The 14,560-nt window shown below is 42.5% G+C and overlaps 1 protein-coding gene and 1 long non-coding RNA gene across 5 annotated transcripts in view; one reads left to right on the top strand and one right to left on the bottom strand.

Moving 5' to 3' along the window:
- DCUN1D1 (defective in cullin neddylation 1 domain containing 1) overlaps positions 1 to 6,559 on the bottom strand; it is a 31,974-nt gene extending 25,415 nt beyond the window's left edge. Inside the window, exon 1 of one of the 4 annotated variants that reach the window (XM_072752595.1) lies at positions 6,297 to 6,559. In XM_072752595.1, the coding sequence (XP_072608696.1) occupies positions 6,297 to 6,299 (3 nt within the window). In that variant the 5' untranslated portion in view covers positions 6,300 to 6,559. Of the gene's footprint in view, positions 1 to 3,878; positions 3,982 to 5,041; positions 5,209 to 5,798; positions 6,003 to 6,296 lie in introns of those variants that run through there. The other 3 variants (XM_072752596.1, XM_026007230.2, XM_026007231.2) reach the window with 3 other exon arrangements.
- On the top strand, positions 5,700 to 9,696 carry LOC140598230 (uncharacterized). Its single transcript, XR_012000441.1, has 3 exons — positions 5,700 to 5,815; positions 7,074 to 7,258; positions 7,340 to 9,696. It is a non-coding gene; the product is annotated as an uncharacterized lncRNA (long non-coding RNA).
- The last annotated feature ends 4,864 nt before the right edge of the window (positions 9,697 to 14,560 follow it).

Raw genomic sequence — 14,560 nt, 5'->3', positions numbered from 1 at the left:
TGCATTCTGACTAAAAATTGCCCATTAAGCATTCCCTCACAACCTAACTAAAAGGCTAATTTAGAGATGGAACTTCCCTTTTAGGGTTTTCTTGGGAGGAAGAGAAGAGGGAGATGGGTTATTTTTTAAGAAAAGTACTTCAACAGGAAGAAAAATGTGTTTATTGTCATGTCATAGTCCATTTTTAGACATGTCCACAATCTATAGCTTTAAATGTAGAGATAGAAAACTGAAGAGTACTGGAAGTCACAATTTCCCTTTCCAATGAGAAGGCTTGAAACCCAGAGAAAATACAAACACATGTACAAATTATGCCCCCAAAATAGAAGCAAATATATACAATTTCAAATATTAAGCAAATATATACAATTTCAAATATTAAGCAAATATATACAATTTCAAATATTAAGCAACACAAAAAACAGTATTCTTTTAAATTATAATCAGCAGTTTAGAATAATTATTTATGGTTAGGCCTGTGCCTCTTATCATTCATCCATAAACTTCCTGTACTTTCAACGACAGACTCTTCTCCAAGAGGTGCTGTACCAATACTAAATTGAATGTGGAATACTATACTATACGATGTAATTATTGTAGTCAATGATGTTTTATTTTTTTATTTTCTTTTTATTGGAGTTCAATTTGCCAACATATAGCATAACACCCAGTGCTCATCACGTCAAGTGCCCCCCCTCAGTGTCAATGATGCTTTATATAATAGCAATTCACCTGAAAAAAAATATTACAGAAAGTGTAAGATTCAAACTGGTTTTGTATGTTTCTCAATTTTGTTTGGTTCAGTACGATTTCCTGCATAGGTTTTTAAAAAGTATCCTGGGACGCCTGGTTGGCTTGGTCAGTACAGCATGAGACTCTTGTTCTCAGGGTTGATAGTTCAAACCCCATGTTGGGTGTGGACCCTAATTAAAAAAAAAATTTTTTTCTTTAATATATTTAAAAACAAAGTATTCTGTTGGCAGAAATTTAAAGGATTTTCTTCTCCTCACCTTAAGAATTATTATTCAAAAGGTGACCTCCACTGTAAATGGAATAAATGTTTTGATTTCAGCAAGACTTTTCTATTAAAAAATTATTTTTGCTAAATCCTGATTATAACACAGAAAATAACCTCCTTAAAATACTTGTGTTACCTATGATATTTCAAATGATTCTCCCAAATTAGTTTTTAAACTTCTAACAAGCAGTCAAGGTACTAATTTAAACTTGCTTCTCCTCTCCATAAACATCTTTTCTAAAGAAATCTAGAATTAACAAAAAGATTACTCAGGTGAAAACAAAACAAAGAATTAAATGAGATTTTAAAAGTTCCATAGTTAAAGAAGTTATGATAATGACTAGCATTCAAAAGTCATGTGATATTCATTCCATAAAGAGAATAAATAATCCCTGAAAAATGGAATCTCCTAATTCTAAGATCTGGTATCTATTCAAATCCTAAATCCAAAAATATTAGAATCCTATTAATAATAAATAAGCACACTAAATATTTACTGAAATGAAAATATCCTAACATAACAAAGATATGGGCCATAAACTTTAGCAATTTATCTGTTGCTGAACATCATACTTGATATTGAGGAATTCAAAAGTGTAATGCAAGAGGATCTTTAGAAAAGGACTCTTTAAAAGTAAGTATCTCTTAAAAATTTACAATGCAAACCATTAGTGATTAGGTACTAATTATATAAAACAGATTCAACAAACTGATGAAAAATGTTTTAACAGCATTTTTCTCTTCTGTTTTTGCTTTTTCTTAGGTGGGGTGTGTACACCTAAAATGACTAGGTAAACTAGATAGTCAGCAGGTTATTCAAGAGCTTATTTGTGTCCACAAAGCAACTGAATCCTATTTGGAACTATTTCTCTTCATCAAATGTCATGGCTAATACTATCACAACTTGAACACCACACACTGAAATTTAAAAGGGAGCTTTCTCACAGATTTTCAATATGCTTGACCCAACCTATAAGGCCATAATGGAAACAGCAACTTAACTCAAATAAGCTCAGCTTTTTTAAAACTTAAAACGAAACACCACCACGAGGAGAGTTAATTTTACTTTCAACTCTTTTACTATATGTACCGAAAGTTTTAATTTTTCTATTACTTAAATGTTTATATCAGATGATTTCATTTGATACAGAAACAACTAGGTCACTATGAAATACAATAAGGAAGAAACAAGAGTGAAACTAATCAAAAATTCCACACCTATACTGAAAGAGCATTTGCTGGATTTAAAAAAGGGGGGGACGAGGCGGGGGGGCATAGGCAAAGTGTATTAATTAGAGACCAGGCTTCTAAACCACACTCTGCCACATACTAGCTCTTTACCCTGGTCAAATCATTTAGAACCACTAAATTTCCATTTCCAGATACAGTAAAAATGAGGTAGCAACACCTGTCTCAAGACTGAAGATTAGTAACAGTTGTAAATTGTCTGACTAGCCGACAGTATACTCTCAATAAATGTTAATGTCCTTTTTTCTCCCCAAAGGACTAATTTTCTCCACATAGCTATTAAACTATATTCAAACTACTAGAACATATTCAAAAGCAATCTATGGACAAGATTTTGTGGCTTTTATTAAGTGGCATGGTTAGGTAAACTCAAGGGTCAACTGGTTTTTACTGTATACTCTAGACACTCATCTTAAACAGAAGTCAAAACCCTGTACACAGAAGCTGCAAGGTAAAGAAAACTATAGTAAGGGTTTTGCTGTTTTCAAAAACTGCTTTAAAAAAAAAAAAAACTGCCTATATCGTTGTAACTGGACACTATAGGAGAACAGAAACGGAGTCTATCATACTACTCGGAACCCTTCAGCAGCTTCCCATTTCTCTTAGAGTAAAAACCCAGTATCCTTACACTGCCCACCCATGCCTGCCCATCTCTACTCCTTATGGCTCAGAACTCCTCAGCTCCCAGGCCCGATATACCCCCTTGCCCCCTACACACTGATCCAGCGCACTGGTCCCACCACATTTCTGTGTGGCTTAATCCCTCATCTCCTAGTCTGCTCAAAATTCACCTTATCAGTGGTGCAGACACCATTTTGCAAACCCACCGCCACTGGGCCTCCACCGTTCCCCCAATCCCCCTCCTTAACACTGCTTTTCTCCCGTAACACTCAACACTTTCTAACACAGAAGAAAAATATATACTATGTTTATTATTTGTGTCTCCCTACTAAAATGTAGCCCTCACAAGAGGAGGGATTTTCATTTTTTCTGTGAAAGACAAAAAATACAAACACACTCCTAGTGCCCAGAACAGTGCCTGGCACAAAGTGTTTAATAAATAATTACTGGGATGAATTAAGGCCCTCCTTTAATTTACTTGTGGATATGCAAAAGAATACGAAATAAGTTATAAAGAGACAAACTTAAACAGGACTACATTCATTTGGACTTATAAACTCTGTATTTGTTGAAAGTACAATCTTAAATTTCAAAGTCCATACAAGGGATCCCCGGGTGGCGCAGCGGTTTGGTGCCTGCCTTTGGCCCAGGGCGCGATCCTGGAGACCCGGGATCGAATCCCACATCGGGCTCCCGGTGCATGGAGCCTGCTTCTCCCTCTGCCTATGTCTCTGCCTCTCTCTCTTTCTCTCTGTGACTATCATAAATAAATAAAAATTAAAAAAAAAAAAATCAAAGTCCATACAATTTTTAAAAAGCCATTAAAAGCATTGTAATTAACATCATTAGTCATCCATATGAATTGTTATTTAACATATTCATTAATAACACATGGGTTTTCCTCTGCTAAAATGAATAATGTAATTTAATATCAAATCCAATTTTGAACAACTTCTCTAAGATTCTAGGTAAGTTAAGAGATTACATGTACCACAAATACTGGTGGAAACAGTGAAGCAGGAGAAAAAGTTTCAGTTCTGCAACAAACAATTTTGCAAACTTGAACCTCAAAACCTCCTTGATCCTCAGTTTCTTCTTCTGTAAATGTGAAGAGGAGTAAAACAGATCATCTCAGGAACCATTTCAGGTCTAAAAAAATCCTATGCCATGAATCTATAAAAATTTAGGTTACCTGGTACACACTCTTTACACATCTAATAGAAATTAAAATCAAAATTGAATAGAACTTTAGAAATCATCAAATTCAATCCTGTCATCTTACAAATAAAAAAAAACACAGAAGTTTTGAATACTTTTTAAAAGAGTTTCAAGAATAACAGAATATTGTCTAGTTTTGAGGTTATCTTTGGACCATATATGTGTCAGGTAGGTTAACTGAACATGTTTATACAAAATATTTCAGATATCCCGCCATTTAAGCTTGCCCTAGAATTGACAGTAACATGTCTTCTAGAAATAGGTTGAGCTACACATACTAAGAAACATTAGCTCAAAGACTGTATCCAGAAAGTCATAATCTAAATTTATGATGAAAACAAAACTAGAAAAAAATCTTACGGCCTAACTTCTGTTAGAGTATTTGATGATTAGGTTTCTAAAACTAAAGAGCATACCAAGTAAATTCTAGTGACATGATCTGGGTTCAGAGGTAGAAAGCGTTTTAAATTAGTGGTATGTTGCCACTCCTGGTATAATTAGGCTAAGTTCCCAAACTAGCCAATGTAATATTAACAAAAGGACAGAAACTTGCAAGCTCCAATCCAAGCTGAACTCTTTGCATGAACCACATGAATCCTGAATTCCTAAGCAGGTGATGAGCATTATCAAGAGCCTGATTTCTGGAGGATGCTGCTGATTTAGAGATTATGATGATCAGAGCACATTTCAGCGCCCTCATAGAGTGTTTACCAGGGAAATTACATTTCATCACTTAACCCTACTCGTCTACATGCCAAGAGTCTGAAAACTTTAGGAGTAGCGTCTGTGACCCTCAAAACACTTTTTAAAGATCGAGAAGCTGCTTAGTCGGCCTAGTAGATCTTGGAACACTGCAGTATCAGTCCGCATATTAACCTACACTTTTATGGCAAAGTTTTCTTACAGATGCAGATGGAAAATTTTCATGGAACTCACCATAGAGTACGTGGCGAGCCAAACCCCATATCCATACATGACACCCAACTGCTGCTGCCAAGTTAGAGGCTGGGGCTGGAGAAGTGTCATTCAGCAGAAATCAGCCCGAATAAAAAACAAAGACACCGGGGCATTCCCGAGCACAGACACACACAGACACCCTCCTCAAAGAGGCCTTTATGTTCCCCAGGAGCAAAGGGACAACAATATCATGTTTACTGTCCATTCCTACAGTAACCTGCACGGAATTCAACTCGAGCTCACACTGTCATGCCAAACATCACTTTGGAGAAGGAAAAAAAAAAAAGCAACAAAAAAAAAAAGAGACCCCCCCCCCCCCCCCCAGGCAGGTACAAGATTCCCAAAATGCAAACAGATAACTTGACTACCATTTCTTCAAGCTGGGAAGACGACTGCTGTTGGTCGGGCTTGGTTTTTTTCCACCACCCCCTCCCCCCCCCCAAAAAAAAAAATTATGAAGAAGAGGGGAACTAACTTGACAAACTGTTTTTTGTTGTTTTTTTTTTTTTTGAAATCACAAAATGGTCTTTAACTGGCAGCATAAAGCAATCACTCCTCCCACCCCAAGCAAATTAAACATGTGCTCAAAAGGTAGCAAGTGTGTTTCTCCCAATTTCACCCAAGGAGAACAGGTTGCACTTCCGCGCTCCCCGCCCCCACCCCCGCCGCCTGCCGCCCGCCGCCCGCCTCCCCCCGCCCCAGCTCAGCGGTTTCCCCTGCTCTCGGCGACTACAACCTCCGCCGACCGGCCGGGTAAACTCTCATTTTCCAAAAAAGCTACGGGACGCATCCGGAGGGGAGGATGCTGGGGAGGGAGCGACCGGGCCGCCCCGAGGCTGGAGGGCGCCGGAGGGAGGCGGGCGTCGGGCAAGCGCTGCCTCCTCGCCGGCGGGGCGGAACCCCGCACCCGCACCCGCGCCCGCACCCGCGCCCGCGCCCGCGCCCGCCAGACACAATGGGGCCGCGGGCCGGGCCGTGCCCCCCGCCCGCCGCCGCCCCCGCCGCGCCCCGCGCCCGCGCCCGCGCCCCGCGCTCCCCGGCGCCGCCGACTAGGCCCAGCTCCGCTCCGCCTCCTCGGCTCTCGCGTAGCGGCAGCGCCCGGGCGGGAAGGGGCGGCGGCGGCGGCGGCGGCGGGCGCGGGGCGCGGGGAGCCCCGGCGGGGTCGCGGCGGGCGGCGGGCGGCTGGGCCGGTCCCCGGCGGCGGGCGGGCGGGCGGGCGGCCGCAGTGCCTCACCATGTTGGTGTCCTCCAGGCCTCTCCCCTCCTCCTCCGGCTCCGCAGCGAATGGACGGCGGCGGCGGCGGCGGCTCGTCTCACGGGCTTGCCGGGCTCCCGCTCATGCGCAGTGCGGGGCGGCCCCGGCGCGGCCCGAGGAGGCAGCCCCGGGCCGCGGGAGGCGGAGGGACGCGGGCGGCGGGCGGGCGGGCGTGCGGGGCTTCCCCCGGGCGCGCCGACATCCTCCCGCGGGGCCGGGGCCGGGGCCGGGGCCCGGGCCCGAGCCCGACGCGCTCCTCCCGCCGTCGGTCGGCGCCGGCCGCGTCTACACCCGCTGCAGGAGGGGGCGGGCGGCGGCCGAGCTGGAGCCGCCGGAGCACCGGGCGGACCGTGCCGCGGCGCTGCGCCCGCCCCATCAGGACCCCCCCCCCAAAATTAGGGAAAACACCTCCACCCCGTGTTTTCTTTTTTGCCCCCCCCCCCCAGCTGCAATATCTGAGCTGCATCCGGTCCCCCGTGAGGTCGTACGGACGAGAGGAGACCTTAGTCTAGGCTCAAATGTCCTTTAGGATGGCACAGATTCTTCCCAGACCTAGGTGTCCCCGGAGCCCTGGGAGCCCTGGAGCGCTTGGCCCCCAGTCCTCAGGCGTCCGGGCCAATGCATGAGTAGCAAAAGTTGCTGCATCAAGCCCTACTGCTTGCTCTAAATATCCCCCCCCCCCCCCCAGTTCAACTTTCCTGGGATAAGTTTTGGGAAGTAATTGTGGAACTTTTTTTTTTTTCTTTCCCCTAATAGCTGGCACCACACCAGTTGCACCGTCCAGGCCTGGCCTATTCTTGGTTCTAAGTCTTGGGGAGGCTAAGAATACCAGGATTCCGAGCCCGGGTCGATTGGACAAGACTGTGCAAGCAAGGAGTTCTCAAAACACTGTTTGGAGTGTGGCTCCAGTGCCCCTAAGCAATTGACCATCCAGTTGAGAGGTGAGACCCGCGAAGGGACGGGGTGGCCCGCGAAGGGACGAAATAAAACAGGTAATGAACAAGAGTTTGGATGTGTTCCAGGACAGAACGGAACCAACTTGAACCAACCTGTTATCACCGTGGTCACTAACACCCGCTACCCCCTGCCCCCAACATGGGCATAAGTTACCAGAACAACCCTAGAACTTCAGGGCTTTGAAGTTCTTATCAAAGCAACAGGACTTCTTTGGCAACTCCCCAGGGCCATTTGACACTTTCTGGAGCCAGCCGCCTATCAGGAGCTCCCAGAACTCCACTAAGACAGATCTCTGGCCACCACGGTCCCTTGCGAGGTTCTGGGTAAACAGCTCCAGGAGGACAGGCCAGATCTGCTTGGGGCAGCAAGCTTGGAGCTGGCCCACATGCCTGGATGTTCTCCAGGAACGCACCTAGATTTGACCTGACATGTTAACATCTAGGGCCTTAATGAAACGGATTCACTGTATCTCTTTCGCAGCATTGTTACACTTTACTGGGGTAATAGCTCCTGGGTTTTGTTTAGGCTCTTCTTCCCAATGGCCAGATCCAAAGTACAATTCTCAGTTCTCATTCTGCTTGACCTCTCTCCTGCATTTGAACACTTCCTCCGTGAGTTTCTTCTCCATCGTTTTCCATGATTCCACTTTCTTCTATATTCTCCTTCTTCCATGACCATTCTCCTTTGCCGGCTCAGCTTTCTTTGGCTCTGACCTGTTCCTGAGCCATCCCTGAATCTCTTCCTGTGTACAACCTGTGTCACGCTCTCACTCACATTCCCACAATGTCAGCTGCTACCCAGATCTTGAGGAGTGATGAATCTGGACCTCCAGCTCCTCAGGAGCAGGCCTGAACACTAGTTTTGGTCACATCACAGGCCCATCAGTTTGGACAAATCCCAAACCTTATTCCTAAGCCTGCTTTTCCTCCAGTCTTTTTTTACCAAATCACCCAAACTAGAAGTCCAAGAGTCATCCACAGCTCCTACCTCAACCCCTTAATCTAATCGGTCACCAAGTCTTATCAGTTTTAACTTTGAATCTCCACTCTACCCTCCACCCCCCAGCCGAGCCTTTATCATATCTCTTCTCATCAGTAGCCTCTTAACTAATCTGGCCTCTACTCATTCCCCATTGCTCCAGAGTTCTCTTTCTACAATACAAACCTGAATTTGTTCCTTAAAATTCTCAACAGTCTCCATAAACATGAGCTCATGGCTGTGACATATCTGGCCAGGATCTGTGCACCTACCTTATTTCCCTCCACCTTCCACACAAATACACCTTAAATTTCAGTTGTAACAAGCCAAGCTTGCCCTACTCCTTTGTGTCTCCTTGCTTTCTCTCATTCTGCTATCCCTGGCATTGGCGCTAATACTAATCGAGGGCTGCCATGCACTATTCTGAGCCCACAGCACTCACTAACTCCCTTAAGCCTCACTTCAGCCCTATGAACTGTGCCCAGTGATCACGCCCATTCTACAGAGGAGGAAACTGAAGCACACAAATGTTAAATAACATGCCTAAGTTTCCTTGGCTGGTAAGTAGTAGAACTGGGATTTAAGCCCACATAGTCTGGCTACAGACTATTCTCTTAACCACCATACTCTATTTCCTACCAAGGCCTCATCTCAATTTAAAGACCATCTTCTCTATGATTATCTCCTGACATCATTCATTCCTGGATTACAGCAGTTAAGCATTGTTTTCCTTTCTGTACTTGTGACACCTTGTATACTCTTCTATTACACTTAGGACATTTCTGACATCATACAGTAATCATATGCCTGTGTGACCACCTCCCCTGCCAGACTGTGTACTCCTCCAGGGCAGAGACTCACACATCTTTGAGTTTTCAGTGTCAGAGCAAGTACCTGACATATATGACATATGCATGTGCTACATGATAATAGTTGAATAAATTAAAAGAAAGAAGATTGGGATGCCTGGGTGGCTCAGTGGTTTAGTGCCTGCCTTCGGGCCAGGGCGTGATCCTGGAGTCCCGGGATTGAGTCCCGCATCGGGCTTCCTGCATGGAGCTTGCTTCTCCCTCTGCTTGTGTCTCTGCCTCTCTCTCTGTGTCTCTCATGAATAAATAAACAAAATCTTTTTAAAAAATAAAATGAAAGAAGATATCTGATATCTGTCAATTTGCCTTAAGACTATGCCTATGTTGTTTGTTATTGTAATGGAATGTCTGTCTTCTTTGGCAGATGTATGTTATACCATATGGTCAGATGGTAAATGTAGTAGCAACTGTACCCATTACTGCACTTAGAAGCTACAGAACTGAATGTGAAATGGAGAATTATTACCCAATCATCATTATTGAGGAAACATATTTGTTAAAATTGTCCTGATTATTTTTAAATGGAAAAGTCCTGAAGATAAAGCATAAATTAAAATATTTGATCAAATAAGGAATATTCATTAACATGTTCATGTTACTTTTTGTCACGAAGTTTCAAATATTTAAGACTTTGAGGTTTTTTTAAGAACAGAATTTGTAAAGACTATTTCCTAAGTGACAATCTCAATACAAAATAAGAAGATGGAACCATGTAGCTGAAATCCACTATCCTCATTCCATGTGTGTATACAGATAGACAGATGTGTATACACATCTATTGCTACATAAACAAAATAATAGAAAGTATTTGTAGGTACTATAACTTTTCAAGGTAAAATACGCAACTATTTGAAAAGGAATGTTGCTTCAGATGCTTAAAAATTCATGTTAAAATAAATATATTTGCTGATAAAATTGTTACAGTTCTGTTTAAAGAAACATGTGAAACCAAGGATTCCATACTTTTAAAATCTGTCTTTTAGCAAAGAGAAAGAGCAAACGTAATCTGAAAAGACAGATTGCTAACATTTCTGGTAGTTCATCTAGCTAAAATTAAGCCTGCAGGGTAACTATGTATACATAGTTACAGTTCAAAGGCACTAGTCTGGGATGCACAGCCACCACCCTCCCACACTTCACTTGGGTGGACTCAATTTTGCCCAACATTTACATAAATGTGCTTATTGCATTCAAGCTTGCCTATTTATAAATACGTAAGAGTAAATGAGACTGACCAATGCAACCTGTTTTAGTTTGAGTAAAACGTGGCGTTTTGGTCTTATTGATCCAGAATTACAGTTTTTTAAAGGGTGAAGCAGACAGGACTAGGCCTCAGGGACAGGGATGAGCCACAGTGTAGCTGCAAGGAATCTAACATGAGAGCCTTAGCCCTAAATTAATGCCTTACTCACCAGAGTAGGGGAAAAAGTGGAAGTCTTTTGGCTCTCCTTTCCCTAGTAAGCATTATCAGTGCAGCCAAAGAAATGAATGACTGCCTGGGACTCTTTCCCCCATATTCTGAACTATTTGAATATGAATGCTTAAGTAGGACAGGATAAACCTTAAGGACCATCCTTAGAAAAATGAGCACCATTGTCCTCTTCACACAAAAGGGCCCACGGAAGGGTTACCTCTAAACCGAAAAGGAAAATTCACCAGAGCCAGTCTGTCACCTCAAGGTACATGTGGATCTGTTGATTTTAGCTGCTCCACACTCATGGTAGAGGAATGGACTTGCTGTAACAGCTAGGACTGGAGGGCTGCATTAGGAAACCATCTGAGACCATCACTGATGATGTCACAATGTCCCACTGTCCTAAGGTGTCCATCCTGAACCTCCCTGCCCAGCCCAGCTTGATCCCTCCTACATGAGACTGCAGCTCAGCCTGGGTATCTGTCTTGAACAGTCCTGGTCAGTTGCAAAGAGTAAATTCATTGAAATCATAAAGACTGAAATAGTTCTACAGGTAGTACAGTAGATGGTCCTCTAGAATCCAGAGTGTTTGTCCCTGGATACTTTGGATATTCTCACTAAGGCATTTGCCACTGATGATGACAGAGAAAAAGCTGGTGCTGGATCAACTTTCCTGTCTTTATTGAGTGGATAGCGTGGAAGGCGTGCAAATTTCTATGAGATTCAGTATTCTCAATTACAACATGAGAAGATTGGGCTGAATTGTAATAGGTTTCAATCAAATCCTGAGTCTGTTTGATTCCTTCCTGGTAGACAAATAAGAGCTGTCCTGGAAGATCAGGAAAGTATAGCTTGTCCCATTCATTCACTCATTCATTCATTTCTAAGTATATGAAGTACCTAAAGTAGCACTGTATGGGAAATATAATGCATGCTGCAAATGTGAGGCACATAGAAATTTTAAATTCTCTAGTAGTGACATTTAAAAGAGTGAAAAGAAACCAGCTTCCCCTGTTTTGTTTTTAATATTTAACCTAAGATATCTAAAATATCAGCATTTCAACATCTACTCAATATAAAATATTATTGAGATAGCTAGCATTCCTTTTTTCATAGCAAGTCTTTGAAATCTGATACGTATTTTATACTTAAAGTACATCTTAATTGGGACTAGTCTCATTTCAAGTGTTTGGTTGCCACATATGGTAATGGCTACTTTATTGGCCAGCACAGGCCTATACAGTGTCTGGCCTGGAAATAGATGCTCAACAAATGGAAGAAATAAGTACTCTTACTTCCAGATGAAATGAAGTAATGAAATGAAAACCAAATAAATTGGCTATGTCTATATATAACCAATAGCAGTACAAAAATATTTAGTATTGGGGAAGCTAACATACTTCAACTGGAATATTGGCAAGAGGGCAATATAAATTTTTAAAATATATAAAAATAATAAATATAGAAATGGTCAATGAATTATTAATAACATATATATGTTTATATATATGGAGTAAATGCTTTTGATACATATAGCAATTTAGGAAAATCACCTGTACAAATTTATAAATGTGTACCACACACCAATAATTGTCCTGACCCTGTCATCCTGTTAAATGTGATTTGTGAGCAAGGATTTTTCAATTGAAATAAGACATATGAAACACTGAAACACATTTCACAGCCACATTAGAGCTTTGGTGGGTTTTTTTTAGGACTATACAGTAATACAGTACCCAATAAATAAATGCCTTTTTCTCCATTTACATTAAGATATGTCACTCTTTTCAGAAAAATGATTTGGAATGAGTGGGAAGAGAAGAGTTGGTGAAAGGGAAGATTTCTGTGCATATATTATAAAATTAAAAACATTAATATCTGAGTCAGATTAGCCTACATACAGCCCTATGAAAGAGAAAAAAATGAAAACAATCACAAAGAAGCTAATATTGTGAGATCATCATTTTCAAAATAAATCTACAGAAAGAGGAAGTCAATGAAGGAATCTACAAGTGAAGGCCAAATGGGTTAATGTGTTGTGAGAACCCTTCTGGACATTTGGGAAAGGAGAGGATTAGGCAAATTTCTTTAGTGAGGAAATGTGACCTGGCCACTCTCAGCTGACCGAAAGGAAAATGTTGTGGTTGCATATCACCACTTCAAAACAAAATATAATAAATTTTAGAGAATTTGATGAGGTCCCTTGATTTTGTTGACAGCCAGGCCTGCCAGAGGGGTGTGTGGGGGGGTGTGGGCTGAGTGGGGAGGAAGGAGGCATGAAGGTCTAGGGTCAGGCCTGCTAGGTGAGTGCTGGTGACAGCACAATTGGCAGATCAGGTCTGGCTGGAAGGAACAGCCATTGGGAGGGGTCAGAAGAGAAGAAGGGATTATTTTCATTCCTGATCAATAGGATACAGCCCTGCTGAGTAACAACAGAGCTGTGAAATGTGTAAGAGAACACCTCACTCAGACTGGGCACATGTGAGAGGCCCACATACCTTGAGTGAAGTGTCTGGCTCAGAGCCCAGGATCTTCGTCCACTACCCCAGAGCCAGGTGTTAGGCTGATTTTTCAGTTGAGAAGAGTCTTAAGATGTGATTCTAATCCTTCAGATGGATGATTTCTCAAAAGAAGTAATGAATAGTGTTAAGTCCTTTACAGAGTGACTGTAGTTAGAATTTTTTTCCTGCAAGGTTACCTTTACATTAGTTAAAATTCAGATCCCTTGTTATTATTTTTACACGTGTATTACTTTTATATAACTTACAAACTGAGGAGTGGCATCAGCTTTGAAACTTTGGAACCTGGCCCATGGGTTACATGAAAGAGCCACGGACTAAGACAACTGTGTCCTAATTCAGCTATCTCCAGATGACTGGGCAAATCACACCAGTCTCTTGGAACCTCAACTCCACTGACTGGCAAGTCTGGATTCGATAAATTCCTGATTTCCTTCCAGCTTCAAATCTGAGCTTTCTTCAGGAGTCTAGGAAGTATAATTGTTTTCCCTTGGTTATGTATTTCAACATTCATTGAACACCTACATGTCAGCCACAGTATGAGGTCCTAGAAATATAAAGAAAGAACCAAACCATCTTGGCATCCCTGCCCACCCACCCCAGGAACTCAGGATCGGGTGATGTGGAAACTCTGACAGGTGAGAAATGGTGTCTGAGACAGTTGTACAGGTACTGCATCTGAGAAGCCCAGCAGGACTATAGGCAGAGCGGGCTTCAAGTTACCTAGGTCTGTGCTGGACCCAGACTCTACCATTTTATTATAAAGGTGATGTTGGCATATATTTTTTTAAGATTTTATGTATTTATTCATGAGAGACACAGAGACATAGGCAAAGGGAGAGGCAGGCTCCCTGTCAGGAGCCTGATGCAGGACTCAACCCCAAGACCCCAGGGTCACACCCTGAGCCAAAGGCAGATACTCAACCACTGAGCCACCCAGGTGAATCCTATTCACCAGGTGAATCCTAATATGAATCCCTATTTCTTCATTTATAAAATACCTACCTAGAGTATTGTGTAGAGAGTAAATTAGATAGCAAATGTAATGCTGTGGTAGGCACTTGCTCAATCTAGAAGAGGTAACATATGACTGGCCTTCTAAAGAATGAATACCAGTGAGTCTCAATCTGAGGTGACTTCGCTTGTTTTCAGAAGAAAGTTGTTTAAAGTGATGTTTGGAAAAAAGCCTGTTACATTTGGATACCTCTTTAATCAAAATGCACCCTCAAGTAGAGTATTGTGATTTTGCTTTATGTTTCATACGCTGAAAAATAAACCAAATCAGCCATAATCATAACAAATATTAAGGTTACAGGATGAGGGAAATACTGGCTAGATAGTCAATTCTTTCTAACCATTATATCAGGGCAGCCCAGATGGCTCAGCAGTTTAGCGCCTGCCTTTGGCCCAGGGCATGATCCTGGAGACCCAGGATCAAGTCCCACATTGGGCTCCCTGCATGGAGCCTGCTTGTCCCTCTGCCTGTGTCTCTCCCTCTCTCTCTCT

This window comes from Vulpes vulpes, chromosome 3 (assembly GCF_048418805.1).
Source record: "Vulpes vulpes isolate BD-2025 chromosome 3, VulVul3, whole genome shotgun sequence".
Classification (NCBI taxonomy): Eukaryota; Metazoa; Chordata; class Mammalia; order Carnivora; family Canidae; genus Vulpes; species Vulpes vulpes.
Note: the sequence above shows the minus strand (reverse complement) of the source record. Positions and strands in the feature narration are given on the sequence as shown.